The following is a 22,006-nucleotide window of genomic DNA, read 5'->3' on the forward strand; positions in this document are numbered from 1 at the left end:
TCTAATAGACAGCAGGGTGCAGTCAGCTCAAGTACCTCGAGACAGACAAGACAAAGGTATAACCTTAGGCCTGACTCACACCTTTGCAACAGACTGATGCATGAGACTTATGGCCCCATTTACACTGGCAGCCGAATCCAGCCTGAATCAGATCGGAGCCACATCCAGATTGGAATCTGATTTGTCTAAATGAGTCATGTGACCATTTAAACCAATCGGATTTCAATCTTAATGTGGCACAGATCTGATTCAGGCTAGATTTGTCTGCCAGTGTAAATCAGGCCTTATTGACTGATGCAAGCTGTTAAGGTTTTGGTTTGGGTGCCTCTTAGGTCGAAGGTGGGAGTCTGGACAAAGTCTGGTCTGTATTGACTAGTTAAGGGTTTGAACCAAGTTGAGCTACGTTTGTTAGTTTATTTTCCGACAAAGAGATCTTGGCTGGGTGTAGCCTTATAAAGGGAGAATGACGTAACGGTAGTTCGACGTTACGTTATCCTTAACACAAGCTCACAATGCATTTCCAATGGGAGTCACATGGTTTGACACAACGCAAGGTTTCAGTTATCTGCGACCTTTCTCGCAATAAGTACATTTTTTGGTAAACTATCCCTTTTAATAACTAAAGACGAGCATGGAAGGATATGTATTTGGGTCAACCATGTCCAGAAATGCAGTGTCTGCTGTTCGCCTCAAGGAGGCAGTATAACTGCTCCAAATCCAGTGAGCAAAGAACTGTTGAATGCAGAGATTCATATTTCAGTTTTAATATTTTCCGCTTCAAAGACAAGATTACCATAAAAACACAAAATCATTGGGTTTTCAAGGCATGCGTTTGGGTCCTTTATACAGAATTGATTTGTTTTTTTTCCATCACAGTAAAATTCTCAGTGTTCATTTAACTCAGAAGATGTGCCCCTCTCTTCTCAAGCAGCATTTTAAAGCGGTTATTAATACAGTGTACAGGGTTATGAAACATGTTCCTTTATAAAAGTACACTATTTCAAAGCTCAGTTGCTCATTTCTTTTTACACTTTTGTCAGAAGGCTAATAATGTACAATACTATGCAACCTGACCAAGCGACTTGCAGTACTGAGGTTCATTTTAACATTTCTAATTTGTACTTTTTTTCAATACTTTTTAAGGCTTGACCGATGTCAACTTGTTTTCTTTTTTTACCAGACCTGTGTGGAAGCCAACAGTTCATCTTGATACAATGATAGATTCGAGTGGCCATTTGAAACCTATAGCTCTCACACTTCTTTGTTGACTCAGGAAACAGTCTCCCTTGTCAGAGTTCACAGGTCCACCAAAACTGAAAGCAGTAGACACTACACGAGTCCATGTTAAATTCTGGTCTACTGCAGTGTTCCCAAATTGATGTGTATTTGGCTGATACATTTGTGCCAGGGACTCCAATAAGAGATGTGTCAACATTTTCCCCCAAAAGTAATACAGCTTTTTTTCTTTTCTTTTTTTATCGCTGTGTGAAAAGTAAACATCGATGTCTTTTAACACACTAGTAGTATTTGAATAAACAACAGAGAAATATTTATAAAAAAATGCACATATTAATACCTAAAGACATGCATGGAAGGATATGAATTTGGCTCGTCCACAGTGGCGTGCACAGATAGACACTAGGGGGTGCTAGAGCACCCCTGCCCTTTTGGCAATGTGCCCTTTTGAAAAGAAAAAAATATATATAATTATTAATTATTATTATTTTTATTTTTTTGTACAGTATGTGGACCATGGTGACATTGATCAATTCTTGATAAAAAGCTTCTAATATATTATTTAGGCCCCAAAATCTATAAATATCAAACTATTAAGACAACCGGCGGGTTTCACGCGCTGCACAAGGTGCCCTTTTTTCACTTGAGCACCTGCCCCTCTAAATGTCTGTGCACGCCACTGCTCGTCCATGTACAGTATAACAGCACAATTGCATGATTTCTGGGGCCAAATACTGATAATTGATCCTAATTGCTCATCTGGTAACGGTGCAATTCGGTATCTTTGAAAACACATCATTAATAAAAGAAAAAAACAAACCAAAAAAACGAAATATTGAATATATATTAAAAAAACTGGTGTAATAATAGTAAACTTGAAAATCATAATAAAATAAGTCATTTTGTTGAAATCGCTTTCTCGCGATGAATATCAGCCGACAATGTGGTCCATGGTTCTGAGGCCAATGTGAATGACCATCAACAGGCTGTAAACCCAGGTGTGCATGGATGTGAACAGAGAGGGCGTCCATAGAAGGCATGGGATAAACCTTCCACCAGTAATCGCACTGGCTGTGGCACAGGAGTTGACTTTGACTGCTGTCACTCTAAGTCATCTTCAGGACAAAGTTCAATCCACAGCATCTGGATCTGCTGGTCCTCTTAAGGAAATACAAAACATTAAAAGTGCTGTAACTGTAAGTGATATTTTGTCGTTGAATAAGTGTTAAATAGCTCTATATTCTAACAGTAATCATTGCGAGTGTTTGCTCAGTAACAGGGATCTCTCCAGCTCTTAGTAAATAGAAAATATTTTGTGTCAGGTCTGGATAACAGTTTAATCAAATCAGGACAGAGAAAGGACATACGACCAGTAAGACGCCTGAGGGCGAGAAGCGACCTAAAGGGCGAGGTCGATCAGCTTTGTTGACGGTAGACTGCTGGGCGAGCGCTGGCACTTTGGCATGGGGGGTCAGATCAACTTGGAATGAATTCTGTACTGGCCATATAAGGAGCATGTCTTCAGTGTACAGGGTTTAATGAGGTCAGATCAACATATGGAATGTCAGAACAGGTCAGCTCCATACAGTATATGGAGATCCGAGGGTGGTAGCGGGGACATTCTCTTGAGTGTACAGGGTCACGTGATGTCACGATGACCTGGGGGCTTGCCTGGAGTGACCAACCAACACACTGATGGTAAATGTTAGATTCCATAGTAAATGTGATCTGTGGTTGCAAACCAAAAAGGAGCAGAAAAAAAATATCTAGAACACATTTGAAGCTGATAAATGTGTTCTGGATGAAACCGCCTAACACCAATTATGGGCATAATTTATTTGTTTTGGCTCTTATTCACACATTATTATCGATTGACATAAACCGCTCAAATGAACTGTATTAATCAGAACTGGAACTGAGACAGGGTGAGATTGTTACTGAACAATTACTGTATACTAGCAATGATTACTATGAGAATACTAAGCTTACCAACCCTAGTAGCATCCCTTTTCTGGGGCTGAAAACTTAAACCAAAATAGCTAATCTACAAACTCACAAAGCATTGCATATATATTGCATATATATATATATATATATATATATATCCAGAGAACATACCTGTTAAATTAGCCCCTTTTCAGGATCGTATTTGTCATCAAGCTCCTCATCAGAATCTGAAAATGAAACATGAGTCATGAGCTCACACATCCAGCCAGTCTAACTAGCAACCTGTTAAACCCAGCTCACAGACACTATAGGGTAATCATGGAGATTTGGGGTTTAACCCTCCCAACTATCAGGAGGGGTGTTTAAACCAAATCTCCATTTCAAGCTTTATGCCTAGTAATTATCTGCCAAGATTATCCTGTTGTGTGAGCGATCCAATCTTAAACCTCTAGATTTGCTCTAACACTAAGTAAGTACTTTAGTATGGCACTTGTAATTATATCTCTGCGGTCAGGCAGTAACCAGCTATGTCCCTATATATATATATATATATATATATATATATATATATATATATATACATACACATGTGTGTGTGTGTGTGTGTGTGTGTGTGTATATATATATACATACATACACAAAGCATCAAGTAGCAGATCTACAAGCTCAAAACACATAGTGAAGCGACGAGTTTGTGGATCTGCTACTTTTGTGCAACACTAGTGTGATCAAGTAGGAGTAGGACATTAATTTATGAAAAACAAACAAAGAAAAAACGTTAGAATATAGAGATATGAGGTGTCTGCCCCGCCAGCGACAATATGGGGGGAATTCTCCCTTTTCTACCTGTCATCAGCCAACTGGATTAGACCTACGTCCTTAGCTAGCTCATTCCATCTGTCTGTCCGTCAAACTTTCACATGTCGAACAATAACGGAGAGTAGACTATCTGACATTATTTTAATACATTTCCTCCCATTACCATATACGGCGATCTTGGGCCATTGCCAACAGAATGCACGAAAAGGCAGAGAAGAAGAGCCGTGATCCGGCCGTTTGAACCGGAAGTGATAATCGGCAATTTTCAAGCCAGGCCGTAATCTGTCACTAGAAACATTGATATGCTAACCGGGAGGTTGAATTAATGTTTTATTAAGCTCCTAACATCGTCAGTTACCTCATTCTGAGCCCTAAAGCCACTAAAGACCGCAGGTGCGCGTGAACAGAGTTTGGGGATTTTGGCTGCTTCTACCATGGAAGCAAGCGGTGGCTAGCGACGGAAGCTAAAATAATGAATGCTCTTTTAACAAATCTCGTGAGGTCGTGAATGGTAAAGGAGGGTTTAATAGGTATCCTCGAGATATCTCGAGGGTGGCACAAATTGTGTTAAAATCAAAGAAAAGGACACTTAATTGTGCCATAGGGTTTTATTGCAGTGACCTGCTGCAGACTCTGGAGGGGAGTAGAACTGTCCGTCTGACATTGGACCTGGTAGCATCAGAGGAGCTCTCTCTGTGGCGTCCAGGATGGACAAATATCCTGTAAGACAATGACATCCTCCTTCATTACATCATTATTGATTACATCCTCATTAACATGGACAGATACCCTGCAAGACAATTGAGACAATTCATCCTCATTCATTATATCACTAATTACATCATCATTAAAGGGATAATGCACACACATTTGGGTCCTTTTATCGTCTACACCGGCTTTTGGGAGCACCGCCATAGTTTTTAAGTTGGTTGATTCAGTACTTTATTAATTTTATAAGAGACGGTCCCTTTTCAATTGTTATTTCAAAACATTTACAAAAAAAGTTACCTTATTCAATAATTCAAAACAAATTCAATGATTTCTTTCCGTAATTTCAGGGAGATAATCAAATAAATTCCATAAATTAGAAAACAAATGTTTGGGTTTGGGTCCCCCTGGCCAGCCAAGGGCGCCTGATGGAGGGGAGAGGAACTGGTCGGAATAACGTTTTCCTTCCATGCGCTACGTCCAGCCGGGGAAACTCCCCCCTGTCAGGTGAAAAGAAGCAGCTTCGACTCATCATGCATAGAAGGAAGCATGAGGTCAGTTCGCTGCCCCCCAAGGTTGGCAGAGGAAGTGTAGCGCCCAGGATTACATTAGATAATTGACACTGGGTGAAAAAATGGGTTGCAAAATCGTGGGTCCCGAGCAAACGTCTAATTTCACTTTTTGGGTCAGGTTGGGTAACCACTGACCTACAGTATAACTGCATTATGAAACGCATGACTCACTGTTCTCATCCTCGGCCTCCTGAGGCAGCACCTTGAAGTCCAGCAGCCATGTTTCTAGCCAGGCCAGGACGAAGGAGATGATGGGGAGCAGGTACCCAAATGCACCCTGGGAAAGGAGCTGGGACAGAAGGACAAGATTGATATTGGCGCTGTCGGGCAGAAACCTCATACATCTCCATATTTAAAAATGTGTTGTTTGTTTTCAGCATAAATTAATGCCATACTTCATAACAGCGTCACACAAATGTAGCAAAAATAGCTGAACTATGCAATGTGTTTTGAGCTTGTAAAATCTTGCAACACGACGATAAGACATGACACATGAGCTTGTAGGGGTTTGGTGGCAGGTTCTAAACGTGGTTCTCAAACGTTTGAATGTCAAGGACCACGAAATGTATATGTATTTGGCCGCGGACCCCCATATCAAACAATGTTGTGCCATGGGGGTCAGCGTCATTATGCCGCCGGCGCGTTGGTCCGACTCACCTCATTAACACTCACTCACACTGTCCCTAACCACACGCGAAGCCACGTAGCCGCTACTAGTCGGACTAATGCGCCGTTGGAATTACGAGCGGATCCTGTGCCACGGACACCCTTAAGAGAACATTTGTCATCTTCTCTGGACCCAGAGAACCACTGATCTATTGGGTCTGGGTTGGCCCCATTCTATTACAGGTCCAGGGTCTTTTTCTATTCAGTGTAATACCCATGGGTCCGGATAGACCCATGATTAGCGCTGATCAAGAGATTTGTGTGTACAAAGTGTAACTTGATGTGATTATTAGGCTGTCATCAAAGATACCACATTTTTTCTTTTAAAGAGGAATGGGTCCTATTTTTTTCTTCAGAAATTGATTTACATTGCATCTGAAGGGCTACATAAATCTTCAAATTAAATATGATTAACATTGCTTAAAAACAAGTGTTTGAATTCAACCTTTGTACAAATACAATGACACCCACCTTTGACACAATGACCTTTACAATCAGGAAGCCACTGCTCGATGCAGTAGTGATCTGTTAAGACAACACACACAATGTCAACACACAAATAAACACCCACAAATGATTTTTTTAAATGCTTGAATGTAACAGTAAACCTTACTGCTATGGGCCACCAGTGGCGTAGTTTACACACTCCATAAGCCAGGATGAGAGACGCAAACCTGAACACTGCCAGGAGCTGAGGAGGAGAATGGAGAGAATGTCGTCAGCATATCGGACACACATTGGGCAGTATTATGCGTGTCTTAAGTACCAGGTCTTATTACTTAACTTAAGACCTGGAGGCGTGGTCAATGCTCTTTGGCCACTCAGAATAGCCAAATGGCATTGATCACGCCTCTAGGTCTTAAGTTAAGTAATAAGATCTGGTACTTAAGACACGCATAATACTGCCCATTGTGTCTCTGCTGTCAGCCAGAAACCAACTATCTCCAAAATATTGACTTCTTAAGAAAATGGAAACACAACACTGCCTTATCAAAGTTGGTGGTGACATTGATATTATCATCACTTTACCACTTTACTAATACAGCTCAAGTGGAGTTAGGTTTTTGAACATTAATGTGGATATAGTAGTTTTGTTCATCATTGATTAGAATCAACAGAGTTTTAGTCTAAAGCGCTTTTTTATACTTAATTTGTTCAACATTTGTAAAACACACACACAGACGCAAACAGGTGTTTAATAGCATTGATTTGTTAAAGAAAATAAAAAGTTGAAAAAACAGAGATAGTTGGTTTGTGCCTGACAGCGTTAATATGATATACAGACAGTACTATAATGAATCGTAGGGCATAATAAATATGAAACACATGTGACAGTAACATCTACAGTACGTGTCATATATGTGACATATATAAATAAGAGGAGTAACTCACAAATATATCAAAGAAGGAAGCACGGTAGTCATATTCTAGCACCTCCTTGTTGAGCTGGATCTCAATGCCTCCATTCACCTGCGTGAAGACAACACCTTCAATCATACACATCCTCAACTCAGGGTTTTAGAACAGTGGTTCTCAAACCTTTTCATTTCAATGTCGATTCATATTCAATAAACCATCAGAAAAGTATTTTATCAATCATACAGGTTGATGCCTTTACTTACAGTGAGAAATCAACCCTGTTGTGAATAAACTTTATGTGAATGTCACTTTATCGTAACATTCACCTTCTGTGTGTATGTGCTCATGACACAAACAGTTCAGAAAAATATATTTCAGGTGAAATAGCACGAATACGCCACTCCCCGATGTAAGGACCTTCTAAAACTCAAATTGGGGAACAGGGACAGAACTTGTCAAAATATGTTATGCCCATAAAGGCACATACATCATGTATTATTCATATCGATACAAAACAGCCTCTATAACAAATGTTATCACTCTTAGCAGTTTATTGTAATTCACTAATGCCAAATAAAATATAACCCCCTTAAAGGAGTAGTTCACCCAAAAAATTACTTATTTCCTATCAACTACACATCCCATGAAACCTTGAATTCATGGGAGTTTTCTTGGTGGCCAGCGGAGTCGCAGAGTCTCCTACTGAGTCTCCTATTGACCGATGACCCGGTCATCAAATTATTGGCTCAGGAATGAGAAAAAACAAGAAAATCTCCATGAACTCAAGGCTTCATTGGGTGTGTAATTGATAGAAAAGAAGAATTTTTGGGTCAACTACCCCTTTTTTAAAGATATTTTTGGGCCTATTCTGCCTTTATTGATAGATACAGTAGTGAGTAGTCTGACAAGATATGGGAATTGGGAAGACAGTGATGGGGAGTGACACGCAGCAAAGGTCATCAGGATGGGGAGACGAACCTGCGGCACGCTGTCAGGGAATTTCATTCTTTCAAATTAATCATAAATGTTTTATCCCACGATTTTATCCCATCCATCAGGTGCCCCGGCTGGTCAAGGGGAGGCAGTTTAGAGACCATGATTACAGCATGTTTCTTTTTGTGAGGGTACCTACCCTAGGGGACACGTGGATAACATGCAAGCTCTACACAGACATTCTTTCAAATTAAAACATTTCAATTAAACTACCCTTATTGTTTTAATGATTATGACCATTGTATATTTTTCTTACATTGAGCTCTATGATCCAAAGCAGGGTGATGAAGAGCAGGTCAAAGGTCACGAACAGACAGAAGGTGCGTCGGACGTCAGAGATGCATTTCTTCTGTCCCTCGTAGGACTCCAGTCGGGCCGACACGGGCGTGGTGTTCACAGAGCCCGCCTCCCTGCCTGTGAGCCGCGAACTAGCGCTGCTACTGCACCGGCTGTCCATCGCTGGCCACGCCCACTACCTCTACACACACACACACACACACACAGGGCCGGTTGGCTCCGCCTACTGCTGAATATTCAGGAGGGGTTCTGGGGGTGGAGCTTTGTCCTGCAATGTCAGGGGGGTGGTGTCATCGGTTACTGTCCCAGCATTGGAACCCCACCTACTGTACTGTTAGTTACCCTCAGGAGAAGACACACCCACTTAGTGGATATGACCACGCCCCCTGGAAGAGGTTGACATCACTGCTGCTGGAAGAGGAAAACAGATAAAGGAGAAATTATTTTTAATCAGTATTTTTCTTTATCGTTTAGTAGAGATATAGTGGGTAACGACTCTGTCCTTTCATGCCAGCAGTTCCCAAAGTGGGGTCCGGGGACCCCTAGGGGCATCAGCTAAATATCAGCTATTTGAAAATAGCAGATATGCAAGCTCAACATATTAACAACACAAATCTTGTATGCGCCATATTTAGGGATGGGATAGGACGATATGAAAATGACATGTCACAATGTAGTGCGTGGAAGGAACACGTTATTCCAACCAGTTCCTTTCCCCTCCATCAGGCGCCCCGGCTGGCCAGGGGGAGGCAGTTTAGAGACCAGGATTACTGCATGTTTTTTTAACACAAACATTAAATGCCATTAACAATAAAGAGAGTTTAATGTTTGTTTTGTCTGTGTTTTTCACCATTACATCACCTAATCATAGCACAATGAGTTAGACTTTAATATATTAGCGCCCCTCAATTCACACAGGTGTGACTATTTTTCATCACGATAAACATTAATGACGATTATCGGCCCATCCCTAGCCATATTGTTAAATGGGGGTCTGCGGTCAAATACAAGGGTCAAGGGTCAAGGGTCCTTGACATGAAAAGGTTTGAGTGAATTTCACTTTATATTCTATTCTATCGATAACTCTTTGATTCATTAAAGTATCTTGAAGTGTTTTGATTATAAATTGATTGATATTACAATACAAAGAGTTTCTCCTGCATTCTTATGCTGTAAACAATATTTCAAACGTATCATTATAAATTATAAACAATATGCTGACATAAACCAGACCTGAATCTAGATGGCATAACATTTTTTTAAAGGTTCCCGGACATACACATGCATTTTCCACCTACAAGTCAAACGTTTCAAAGAAATCTACTGCCACACGTACAGTGATGCAAATGTAACCACATTTCAGCCCATCACATTGTAATACAGTACCAGCTGCAGTTCCAGAGACGACTGGGTCAGTAGCTAGACTAGCAACTGAATTTCAGGATCAAACTTCCTGTGCGTGGTCATCTGTTAAATATGTTTTATATGGCACTATCAAACATTCCAGCAGCAGGAAACTGGCACATTGCAAGTTGCAACAGTAAGACTAAACATTAACTCAGCACAGGCTCCTAAACTCTATGGGGAAATGCTCCAGGACAGTTACAGTAGGTCTCTGTCACCTAAACTCTATGGGGAAATGCTCCAGGACAGTTACAGTAGGTCCGTCACCTAAACTCTATGGGGAAATGCTCCAGGACAGTTACAGTAGGTCTGTCACCTAAACTCTATGGGGAAATGCTCCAGGACAGTTACAGTAGGTCTGTCACCTAAACTCTATGGGGAAATGCTCCAGGACAGTTACAGTAGGTCTGTCACCTAAACTCTATGGGGAAATGCTCCAGGACAGTTACAGTAGGTCTCTGTCACCTAAACTCTATGGGGAAATGCTCCAGGACAGTTACAGTAGGTCTGTCACCTAAACTCTATGGGGAAATGCTCCAGGACAGTTACAGTAGGTCTGTCACCTAAACTCTATGGGGAAATGCTCCAGGACAGTTACAGTAGGTCCGTCACCTAAACTCTATGGGGAAATGCTCCAGGACAGTTACAGTAGGTCTGTCACCTAAACTCTATGGGGAAATGCTCCAGGACAGTTACAGTAGGTCTGTCACCTAAACTCTATGGGGAAATGCTCCAGGACAGTTACAGTAGGTCTGTCACCTAAACTCTATGGGGAAATGCTCCAGGACAGTTACAGTAGGTCTGTCACCTAAACTCTATGGGGAAATGCTCCAGGACAGTTACAGTAGGTCTGTCACCTAAACTCTATGGGGAAATGCTCCAGGACAGTTACAGTAGGTCCGTCACCTAAACTCTATGGGGAAATGCTCCAGGACAGTTACAGTAGGTCTGTCACAATAATTACATAATTCTCTATTCACAACAATGAGATAATCAGAATTATTTTGTATAAACAACATAATCCTTAGAATCATTTCCATGTCGAAAATGTTAAAACAAGTGGAAATAGCAGATCTACAAGCTCACAACATGAACGAGAGCGCTTGTACATAGTCTATTTCCATTTTCTTTATTCAAATGTAGAGTATAAAATTATTCAATGTAGCCTAATTTGGCATGGTTAGTACATTATTTATTTTGATTGTTGGTATGGTCAGTCTCAGTCATTTCTTTGTATATATATTGTAGACATTACATTTAGCTTGACTTGGTTCCACAGATAAATGTTCTAAAAATAGCTGCACTTCCAGCTCACAACGCCTCGCACATCTCTTTCTTATCTAATATTTGACAACTTAGCAAATTTGGTATAAAAAGGTCTTAAACCTGTATGGGTACATTTGGTTCCATTTGTACACCTCAAAAGGGTCCAGTTAGACCCCTGGTGGTCCCCAGAACCAATGTTGAGAAACAGTGGTGTTAGGATGAACTGGACCAGTGCTGGGAGTTGTGTTCAATGAGTATTATTCATATCCATGCAAAACAGCTAAAACTGCTCTATAACTAATGTTATCACCCTCAGCAGTCTGCAAACATTCATTCGTTTTGAGCTTCAAGTGCTGGCAGGTGTGTGCCAGTCTAGTTTTATGTCTTCAGTTGAGTAATATTCGAATAGACCTTGGTGTGAAAGTGCATGTGTGCCTTTACTGCCTTTGTACTGTAGATCCAGTCTTTATTGAAACCAGACCATGTGAGCTCCAGAGTTGACCCTAGTCTTGTGATTTAGATATAGTCAACACTTGGCTGAGCTCACTTCGGTTCAGTGCTTTGAGACTTATTGGGTTGTCCTAATGATGCTGGCTGAAGCTAGGACATTAACCAAACATATATAGAAATTGACATTTCGATTTTAGAACAGACTTAATTAACGGTCAGGTCCGGTGCAAGATTGTTTGATATGCGGTGGGACTCCTTCTTTTCTTTGTTACTTAATCTTGCTCATGTAGGTTAATCTAATCATCTTTTGTATTATTATATCAACATAGTGACACAGAAAATGTTGAATAGTAGATTTCTTTGTGGTCAACTAAATCGATTAGTCATTGTAACTGCTCAAGCGGCAAATCCTATATGCTATTACTGTACCTAGTTTTATAGTATACCTACAGTATGGTGGCGATCTACAAGCTCAAGTGTGAGCTTGTAGGATCGTCTATTTCCGCTTTGTCGTACAAAGGGTTATATGGGACTTGTCCAATCCGTGTACCTTTCGTTCAAACTTTATACTTTAACTTTATAATAGGTTAACTTATATCCACAGTTATGTTAAGTAGTACCCCCACTTATAAGTTATAACCAAGCTATTATTATTATTATTATTAACTCCGCCTCTCGGTCTCGAGTGCGGTCCAAGCTGACGCAGCCGAACGCTCCCTACCTGTTTCAGCCAATCAAAAGCTGCGGTCAAAAAAGAAAACAAATTCCTCTGGTTGTAATCCAATTGTTACATTTTCTTTTCAAAACAGAGAACAAGAACATAAATTGGAAAGTGAGTAGTTTTCCTTATTTTCATTTTTCTATTCTGAATTGGAACAATACAGCAAATTACTTCCAGTTGCGTTTAGAACGAGAAAATGACAAATAGACAAAATCACAAGTTGAAATCGAGAGCTCCAAAATCAACTTTTGCATTTTCTCAACCTTTGATTCAGAACCAAAAGTTAGAAAATTGTAAAATTAGTCCATTATCCATTTTTTGTCTTGGTTTTAGAAACACAAATTGAAAAAACAAGTCATTTTTCCATTATTCATTTTGGATTTTATTTCGTTTGAACAAAAGGTTGCGCTGGGGGACAAGTCAAAACAGAAAGAACACTACTTTCACATCTCGTCAGCTTCCTCTTGTAGCTCAAACACCAAACCACAGCCTCAAAGCACCGCTCTCATAGCAGAAACCACTCTTATCTCCATATTCTAACCTTGTGTTTTTAGTAAATTAATTCAGACAATAAATGATGCAATTGGAGTTCACACAGTTTAACACACTTTAGCCTAAATGAGACAAGTTTGTTTCTAAACAAAACAAGATATTCATCAAATCACACGCTTGCTTATAAAATCTATACGAGTTGGTTCTCAAACTTTTTTTAAGGACCCCCATAACTCTGAGAGCGTACAAATACAAATAGATTCTATTTGTACATTCTCAGAGTTAGAGACCTTTAAGGCTCCAGTTGGAGCTCCCTCAAGGAACCCTGAGGGTCGCTGGGCCCCACTTTGAGAAACGCTTATATACACAAACTATATGCAGAAAAACATAATAATACATAGAATTTATGCTTTTATGAGTACTCAAAGTCCCTTAAATGTAATAATGACATTGAGCCCCTCCAAGAAGATAGCGGTTCACCAATATAACATAAGTACTATTAATAAAGGTGATGTAGATGTCTTTGAAATGCAGGATCTCACAAATCAAAATCGGGGCTATTTCCAGTCAGTGTCTCCAATTTAACTCCCCCCTGAATGACCGAAGGCTGAATGTGCCAATAGACTCTCATTGTACTTCCCTACACCACGCTACATACCACACAGTCACATGTACTACTTAGGCCTGGAATTATATTATTCCATTATCCATAATGTGTAGCATAGCATTGTCATACAGTGAGTAGTATACTGTTCACAGTATGTCTCTCACTAGGCCTTACACAAGTATTACATAATCTCCTGGTTGAAATCATTTCAGCTAGTCAAAACTATTTGTTGCATGATTGAACATTATTTATTTCGGTTATTATTGGTTCTGGTCAGAAATTTCTGTATCAGTAATAATATGCTTTAACAGTTTAAGCTATTGTCATATGCAGTGTCATGTAAATAGGTTTTCAATGTAATAGTTCCCAAGACCCAGGGGTGGTCTTTTAGATGGGTCCCAGGGACATTTTATGAGTCCTACTTCAACGACGTTAGAGTACTGAGTACAGTATTGCACCTGCAGGACCCCTGGAGGGTGACATGATTGTGTCCTTTCTCAATTGCAGGATGCAGGTTATTTGCATCACTGCGGATATGTGCCCTGTGCAATCTTTGTTTTATAAAGCCTAAAAGGCAAACAAAAGTGCCATTTAGTGTGGTTGCCTATAGGCAAGCAGACTATTGTTATTGCACTCTAGCGCTTAAATCATTGAAAGGTGCTTTGCCCTCATCTGATTGGACATTATACGGTGATATAACTCTTCTAATTGAACAATATCCCTATATAGTTAGTGTTCAATGCCAAAGAACACAAGTAGACCATTGATCAAATGTGTATGAATTAACTGTCATCTAAAATGTTATGGGGTGGCAGTGGCTCAGGGGTAGAGTGGCCGGTAGAGCGGCCAGATGGATGCAAGGTTTCCACTTCCCAGTTCGATCCTGGGCTCCCCCAGAGATAGTGTCAAAGTGTCCTTGAGCAAGACTCTGAACCGCCAATTGCTCCCGAATCCCGATGTGCAGGTTGGTGTTGGTGCTTTGCATGGTTATCTCTGCCATCGGTGTACTGTATGTAATGCGCTTTGGATAAAAGAGTTTTATAAATGCACCAATGATATCATAAATAGTCCCAGACTATAATGATAATCAAGGCTTCATGGGGTGAATCATTATTTGGGTGAAGTATTTCTTTAAAATTGTGATTAGAACAACACTGAAGGTAACAAATAATACTGTCCACACGGTTTCCTTGCCTCTGTGATGACCCACTTTCCACACCATGGCTTAATGACCTGTGTTTGTCTTATCTTATGGCATGCAGGAACTCACATAAATGTGGTTCCTGTATTCCAAAACCCACTATAATGTTAAGCTAACAGAGCATCTAGAAGCAGTCAGGGCTGTTCGTCTCCTTGAGGCAATGTTGCCATGTCCACTTATTTTAAGTGACTTTGGGCTTGTTTTTCCTGTAAAGTCGCTTCTAAGTATCTGTGGGTTGCGGTTGTCAGGCTTGTTTCTAAAGTGTAAGTTGCTGCTTGCTTCCTAATGCTGTGTAAACGAGTGGAACATTTACATATCATGGATGGACCCCCAAATCAATATGTATTTGTCCGCGGACACCATCTGAAAAGATTTTGTGCCAGGTACACCCATGCAAGATGTGTGTATTTAAATTCCAAATATTTCACATTTCTATCAAGATTTTTTGAAAATAGCCGATCTACAAGCTCACAGCACACGTGATCTTGTGATGTATAGGTTTAAGTGTTTCACCAGATTTTGCTGGGGACCCCCTGTGTGTGTGATCATGTGGCCTAGTTGCTTCTTTTGGGCTTGTTTTCGTATACCCGTCTGCTTGTTCCTCTCGCAGAATCTGGCAACACTGGCAATAAGTCAACTGTTACTGTTCAGTACTTCAGTTCCCCTTTAGGGAGGGGGGGTGTGGCTTGTTTTATGTGCTCATCAAAGTCATAATCACACTACTGGATGCAGTAGCTGGACAGGACACTGCCAGTGGTGCTGCAGAACATTTCAACAGTGGCACTGGCACCCATCACTAACCTTCCATGTAAGGCCATGTAACCTGTCAAATGACTACTACAAAAAGAACAATGACGTCCACAATCACAAACACCAGACCTCCCCCACCCTGCCGAACCGTTTACTGTACATATTATTTTTATTTTAGCCACAAATGTTAACTATGTGACAATAACAAGGACAAAAACATCAGGCTTATCCACCATCTAGCCTCAACATCTACCTATCGCAGCCTTAAGCCGGTGATGGTTATGATTTTTAAGTGATTATTATAAACGACAAATAAACAAACATACTGCATCCTGACACAAGGTAGGTACAGTATTATCTGCCCTGTGATGTTGCCATCACACCAGTGCGACGATGATGTCATATCAATGCAACAAAGTCTTATCAAATCACTTGAGCGATTAAGGAAGAGATCACTGCCTAGATATACAAGCTGACAAAATACATTGATCAGTTTAATGGATCATGGCACAGTAGAAATTCCCAGTGTTAGTACTTTATAGTACGTTTGTAACGAAATGGACCCACTCTCTGTTCCATTTGGATGCATTTTAGCCCCGACACATGACTGAAGGACGAGCGTCATTGTGTACATTCCCAGTTAAATTGGCAATAATGCAATGATTCTATACACAATAATAAGTGACGAGTTGAATAATTCAAAATCAGTTTCATTTCAGTCTTCAGAAATGTTTACCAGAAGAAACGCAAAACATGTTCATACCAGCAGCTGCTGTTTTTATAAAGTAGACAATGCATAAAAACAAAACACAATGAACGTTTGCTTACCTTAAACACAACAACAATCCATCCGGGTCGTCGTTTTTTAATGTCTCTTGTATAAACACACGGAAGATCTGATGGGTTTTCAATGCACCACACACACAAACGTACACAAGCACACACAGCAGACAAGCACAGCAGACAAGTCATCTGTTTTTTTGCGTCGACACTCTACAGGATGTAGGTTACAAAAACAGGCACGGGGAATTATGGGACGTGTAGTTCTCTTTACGTTTCGAAGCACGCACAGTTTCCGGATGTCAGATGTGTCAGATTGTGAAAATAATAATAGGCTAATAATAGGCTAATAATAATAATAATAATAATAATATAAAAAATGATTGAAAGAAAGAACTACTACTACTGCTAGTGTGCTGCACTGCTGCTTGCTTATGTTATGGATCTTTGTCATAAATTCAACTAAAAATACTTATGAAACGCACAAATAAATTGCATTGAAGGGGCATTCCACTCATTTTCAACATTTTACTATGTCATTAATATACCTTAGAGCTGTTGTGTGGAAATAATTAAAAAGTTCCCCCATTCTGTGTTTCCTAAAACTGGAGATCTGAAAAAAATCACCATGTTAATGATTTTTTTCATACTTAAAGTTCTAGGAAACACAGAATGGGGGGACTTTTTAATTATTTCCACACAACAGCTTTAAGGTATATTAGTGACATAGTAAAATGTTGAAAATGAGTGGAATGCCCCTTTAAACAGCTCCTGCAGGCTGCAGAGCGGGTCTTGCTCTTGAGTCTTGCCGCAACCCTATCGATGATTGGAATTAAGCGGTCCGGACTGGACTGGGATCAATGGCAGTTTGCATATCCGGTTTGGGGCAGATACGAAAACAGTTTGTGTGCGTGCATGTAGGCCTATGTGTGGGTGGAAATTACTGGATAAAATTAGGCGGGATCTAGGCTGGATATTATAATTTGGAGAATTATACAGAAAGGGAAACCAAGCACACAAGTGTATTTATTATTATTAAGGGGCCATCACAAGCCTGAAGGGCCTGGTGACCTTATTGTATTTGTATGTTCTTTTTAGCTCCTTTATATGCACAGCTTTGTGTGTGTGTGTGTGTCTGTCCGCTCAGCTGATTGGCTGAGCACGGAATGTGATGTATGATGATAAGAACACCGCTCACTTCCAGTGTTGGGACGTAACGTAACGTAAATAACATGTTACAGTAACACCGTTACTTTCGGCAGTAACGGTTGCTGTAACGCATTATTTTTTTTAATTCAGTAACTTTGTTACCGTTACTACATGGTGCGTTATTCCGTTATTCTTCCGTTATTTTTCATGTAGTCTCGGGGGAGAATGAGAAGAACTGCTTGTATGCAGATTGCCTGTGTGAGACAGTGCGGGAGAGAAGGGGGAGGACGAGTGTGTGTGTGTGTGTGTGTGTGTGTGTGTGTGTGTGTGTGTGTGTGTGGTGACTGGTGACGCGTGGAGTTTGTGTTTATTGTCTACTGTCATGGCGGAGCCCATATCGCGTTTCAAATGGATATATTCCTAGCATTTGTGACAGCCGCAATGAAGGCCTGCTCGAGATTGTGCTCACGTTTGCCTTTTAGAACTTCCATGCACGGCCATGCACGAGATTTAGCACTACGAATAAATTCAACGTGCTGCATGGGTCGTCGATCAGTACGGGCATACAGTCCAACTCCCTCCGAGCGATAATCAGGAATTCCAGACTCTGTATACATACCTGTACCACTCATAACAAAAAGTTGTGTGGCACGGGGATACAAAGGTTTGCAGCTGTTCGAGGAAATGTGCATCAATGGTGCTGCTGGCAGGCACAAATTCAACAGCCTTACAGGAACTGTAGCTGAACCTTTGCGTGCTGTACAAAGCACAGAGGGCCTCCATGGCAGTCGCATCACACGTATGAGACGCAAGTCCAATCACCGCTGCCACCATGCCAGTTTAGATGAGATGAGATGCATAATGTGACACATAGAAAGCTAAAACTACTGGACAGACAGAAGAACACAAAACAGACACAAATGGACATAACCACACAAGACCTGCAGTACCACCAGGTCGAACACCAGCTCTTTGGTTTTCTTGATGTTCAACAGTAGGTGGTTCCGTTCAGCCCAGCCAATGAAGTTCTCCACCACTCTTCTGTACTCTTCATCATTGTCCTCAGTGATGCAGCCCACATGCATAGAAGCAAGCTTCTCCGCAAGCAGGGGGGGCCGGATGGTGTTGAACGCACTGGAGAAGTCGAAGAACATGATCCTCACCATGCTCCCCTTCTTCTCCAGATGTGCGTAGGCCCTCTGCAGCATGTAGATGATGGCAAAGGTAGGTAAAGGGATACATTCAATAAGTCACAGACACGAGAGGAAATGCGGTGCAAACATTTACTGAAGCTTCAGCAGAGGAAATGACGGTACAAATATCCCGGTAATCTGGATCCCAGGTGCCTAAATGCTTGTTGCCGAGGCAACATGTTATCATGACAAAGATGTCATGACAATGCTTAATGACATTCCTGGCACAGAGCAGACGGCTGTAAAAAGGGGTGTCTGTGTTTACGTCAGAAGTAGTGGCCTTAATATGGGCAGTAAATTGGGTGGAAGAAGTGAGGTTGCAGCAGGTGGTTATCAGCTCGGACTCGGCGGCTGAGCTTAAGGCAACGAGGCCGCTGACAATCAAAAGGCCCCGAGGAAGGAGGAGGTGGATGTGGGCATAGCCACGGGGATCTCTGCATACCGCAGTAAAATAAAGGAGGAGATAACCAGGAGGTGGCAGATTGACTGGGAGAGGGAAGAGAGAGGAAGGTTTTATTATAAGGAATTGTTTCTTTGTTTCCACACACAGTATATCATTTAACTGGATGTTTTCACAAAGTCATTCTTGGTTTGCTATGGGGATGGAGTGCAAGGAAACCACTTCGAGGGATACTTTTTATCCAACCGAAGAGGACATTCAGAAGTGGATGTCCAGTGCGTTCGATATGGCTAAAGACGCTCTGGAGAACGGAGAGGTGCCTGTGGGCTGCCTCATGGTGTACAACAATGAAGTTGTGGGCAAGGGCAGGAATGAAGTCAACGAGACAAAGAATGCCACTCGCCATGCAGAGATGGTGGCCCTGGACCAGGTGCTGGAGTGGTGTCATCGTGGCAACATGGAGGCCAGGAGTGTGTGTGAGAGGACGGTGCTGTACGTCACTGTGGAGCCGTGCATCATGTGTGCAGGAGCCCTGCGGCTCCTCAACATTCCGGTGGTGGTGTATGGCTGTGAGAATGACAGGTTTGGAGGCTGTGGCTCTGTGCTGCATATCTCCTCAGCACAACTACCTCACACTGGCACCTCATTCAAGTGTGAATCAGGCTACAGGGCAGAAGAGGCAGTGGAAATGCTGAAAACCTTCTATAAACAGGAGAATCCAAATGCCCCTAAACCAAAAACCAGGAAAGAAAAAATAGTGTTAGTCGAGGGAACAACAAAAGGGAACAGGTGAGAATGACGAGGTTGAGCTTTGGACACTGTGGCCTATTAGGGGGACTGGCTCGCAGACAATGGAGAGGATGGTGACAGAGTGGGTTTAGAGTAGGGAGAAGTAAATGGACTCCTGGACATAAGAAAAGCTAAGGCCAACAAGGAAGTAGTTGTAAGAATCTGTATCCTGAACAAACCTGCACTGAGGACACTGCAACGAGCACTGCGTCTGATTCTTCCACTCATGTAACTTGGGGTTTCAGTATTCCTCCACAGTCCTCACAGGAAGGAACTCTGAAGTGGAGGACATGCTCATCCTCCAAGAATACATCACCGTCTGGAGCCACGCCCCCTGCCTGTGCTGTCCAACCAGGGTTCAGTGCTGCAAATCTCCTCTGGAGTTCCTCCCTTGGTGAGATAGCGCCGCATCCCAGACACATTACCCTGTGTGTACAACCATGAAGTTCAGCCAGCCTTTTCTGTCCTGCTTTATAATGAAGGGCATCTACATTCTGAGTGACAAACCAGTGCAACTTCCCCCTTTTCCTCCCATTGCTGCAGTGACTTGTGTCACCTGGATCCCAGGTGCCTAAATGCATGTCGCCGCGGCAACATATTACCATGATAACGCTATCATGACAACGGCCAATGACATTCCTGGCACAGAGCAGACGCCTGTCAAACGGGGTGTCAGTGTTTACGTCAGAAGTAGTAAATTGGATGGAAGAAGTGAGGCTGCAGCAGGTGGTTATCTGCTCGGACTCCGCAGCTGCGCTGATGGCAACGAGGCCGCTGATGTCAAGTCAAGTCAAGTCAAGTCAATTTTATTTCTAGACCTCATTTAAAACAACCAAGGTTGACCAAAGTGATGGACAGCATAAAAACAAACATACAGTAGAGAAAATGCACAAGAAGATACAGTAGAACATTTTTCACAAAAAAACCTGGAGGGAGGAGTTGGATGTGGGCATATAGCCTTGGGGATCTCAGCATACTGCAGTAAAATAAAGGAGGAGATAACCAGGAGGTTGCAGAGTGAATGGGAGAGGGAAGAGGTCATTATTGGTTTGCTATGGGGATGTAATTCAAGGAAACCGCTTTGAGGGATACTTTCTATCCAACCAAAGAGGACATATTCAGAAGTGGATGTCCAGTGCGTTTGACATGGCTTAAGACGCTCTGGAGAACGGAGAGGTGCCTGTGGGCTGCCTCATGGTGTACAACAATGAAGTTGTGCGCAAGGGCAGGAATTAAGTCAACGAGACCAAGAACGCCATGCAGAGGATGGTGGCCCTGGACCAGGTGCTGGAGTGGTGTCATCGTGGCAACATGCAGGCCAGGAGTGTGTGTGAGAGGACAGTGCTGTACTCTACAGATCGCCATAATCCTCGCAAATCACCATAATCCTCTACCAATCGACGTAATCCTCTATGAATCGCCATAATCCTCTACGGATCGCCATAATCCTTTACGGATCGCCGTAATCCTCTACGAATCGCCGTAATCCTCTACGAATCTTCATAATCCTCTACGAATTGTCGTAATCCTCTACGAATCGCCATAATCCTCTACGATTCGCCATAATTCTCTACAAATCGCCGTAATCCTCTACGAATCGCCATAATCCTGTACGAATTGCCATAATCCTCTACGAATCGCCATAATCCTCTACGAATCACCATATTCCTCTACGAATCGCTGCAATCCTCACGAATTGCCATAATCCTCTACGAATCGCCATAATCCTCTACAAATCGTCGTAATCCTCTACAAATCACCATAATCCTGTACGAATCGCCATAATCCTCTACGAATTGCCATAATCCTCTATGAATCGCCGTAATCCTCTATGAATCACCATAATCCTGTACGAATCGCCATAATCCTCTAAGAAACGCCATAATCCTCTACGAATCGCCATAATCCTCGCAAATCGCCATAATCCTCTACGAATCGCCATAATCCTCGCGAATCGCCATAATCCTCTACGAATCGACATAATCCTCTACGAATTGCCATAATTCTCTACGAATCGCCATAATCCTCTACGGATCGTCATAATGTAGGGAAGAAACCACGTAACTGTTCATTTTTCAGGAAATGAAAAATATACATTTTTCAGGAAGGTTTCTGGTTACCGCTCAATACATTCACAAGCCTGAACGGGAGACGGCAGCGAAATATTTACTGGTGGTACAAATGTTTGTACCATTGACTACAGCTGT

The 22,006-nt window shown here is 41.8% G+C and overlaps 2 protein-coding genes across 3 annotated transcripts; one reads left to right on the top strand and one right to left on the bottom strand.

The window, feature by feature from the left end:
- Positions 1-754: 754 nt before the first annotated feature.
- stard3nl (STARD3 N-terminal like) lies at positions 755-16,483 on the bottom strand. 2 transcript variants are annotated; one of them, XM_079530396.1, is made up of 9 exons: positions 16,317-16,483; positions 8,557-9,005; positions 7,341-7,418; positions 6,562-6,639; positions 6,420-6,473; positions 5,454-5,571; positions 4,624-4,722; positions 3,355-3,410; positions 755-2,396 (listed from the first exon to the last, which is right to left on the bottom strand). In XM_079530396.1, the coding sequence occupies exons 2-8, from the start codon at positions 8,755-8,757 to the stop codon at positions 3,358-3,360; spliced, it is 681 nt and encodes a 226-aa protein (XP_079386522.1). In that variant the 5' UTR covers positions 8,758-9,005; positions 16,317-16,483; the 3' UTR covers positions 755-2,396; positions 3,355-3,357. The 2 variants fall into 2 exon arrangements, with proteins under 2 accessions (XP_079386522.1, XP_079386521.1); XM_079530395.1 differs by having other exon boundaries at positions 8,557-9,008.
- A 2,800-nt stretch (positions 16,484-19,283) lies between these two features.
- Positions 19,284-21,035, top strand: LOC306943087 (tRNA-specific adenosine deaminase 2-like; the record flags this gene model as incomplete). The annotated part of the gene is made up of 3 exons (XM_079529290.1): positions 19,284-19,799; positions 20,045-20,193; positions 20,956-21,035. Exons 1-3 carry the CDS (start codon positions 19,297-19,299, stop codon positions 21,033-21,035), a joined length of 732 nt encoding a protein of 243 aa, XP_079385416.1. The 5' UTR covers positions 19,284-19,296.
- Positions 21,036-22,006: the final 971 nt, after the last annotated feature.

Source organism: Electrona antarctica, assembly GCF_951216825.1.
Source record: "Electrona antarctica genome assembly, chromosome: 19".
NCBI classification, from domain to species: Eukaryota; Metazoa; Chordata; class Actinopteri; order Myctophiformes; family Myctophidae; genus Electrona; species Electrona antarctica.

Excerpts from the sequence above, each read along its gene's own strand:
- stard3nl (XM_079530396.1), bottom strand. The coding sequence starts at position 8,757 with ATGGACAGCCGGTGCAGTAGCAGCGCTAGTTCGCGGCTCACAGGCAGG. Across the intron at positions 7,419-8,556 it reads TTTGGATCATAGAGCTCAAT|GTGAATGGAGGCATTGAGAT; the intron begins GTAAGAAAAATA and ends GTCTTCACGCAG. Across the intron at positions 6,640-7,340 it reads CTTCCTTCTTTGATATATTT|CTCCTGGCAGTGTTCAGGTT; the intron begins GTGAGTTACTCC and ends TCTCCTCCTCAG.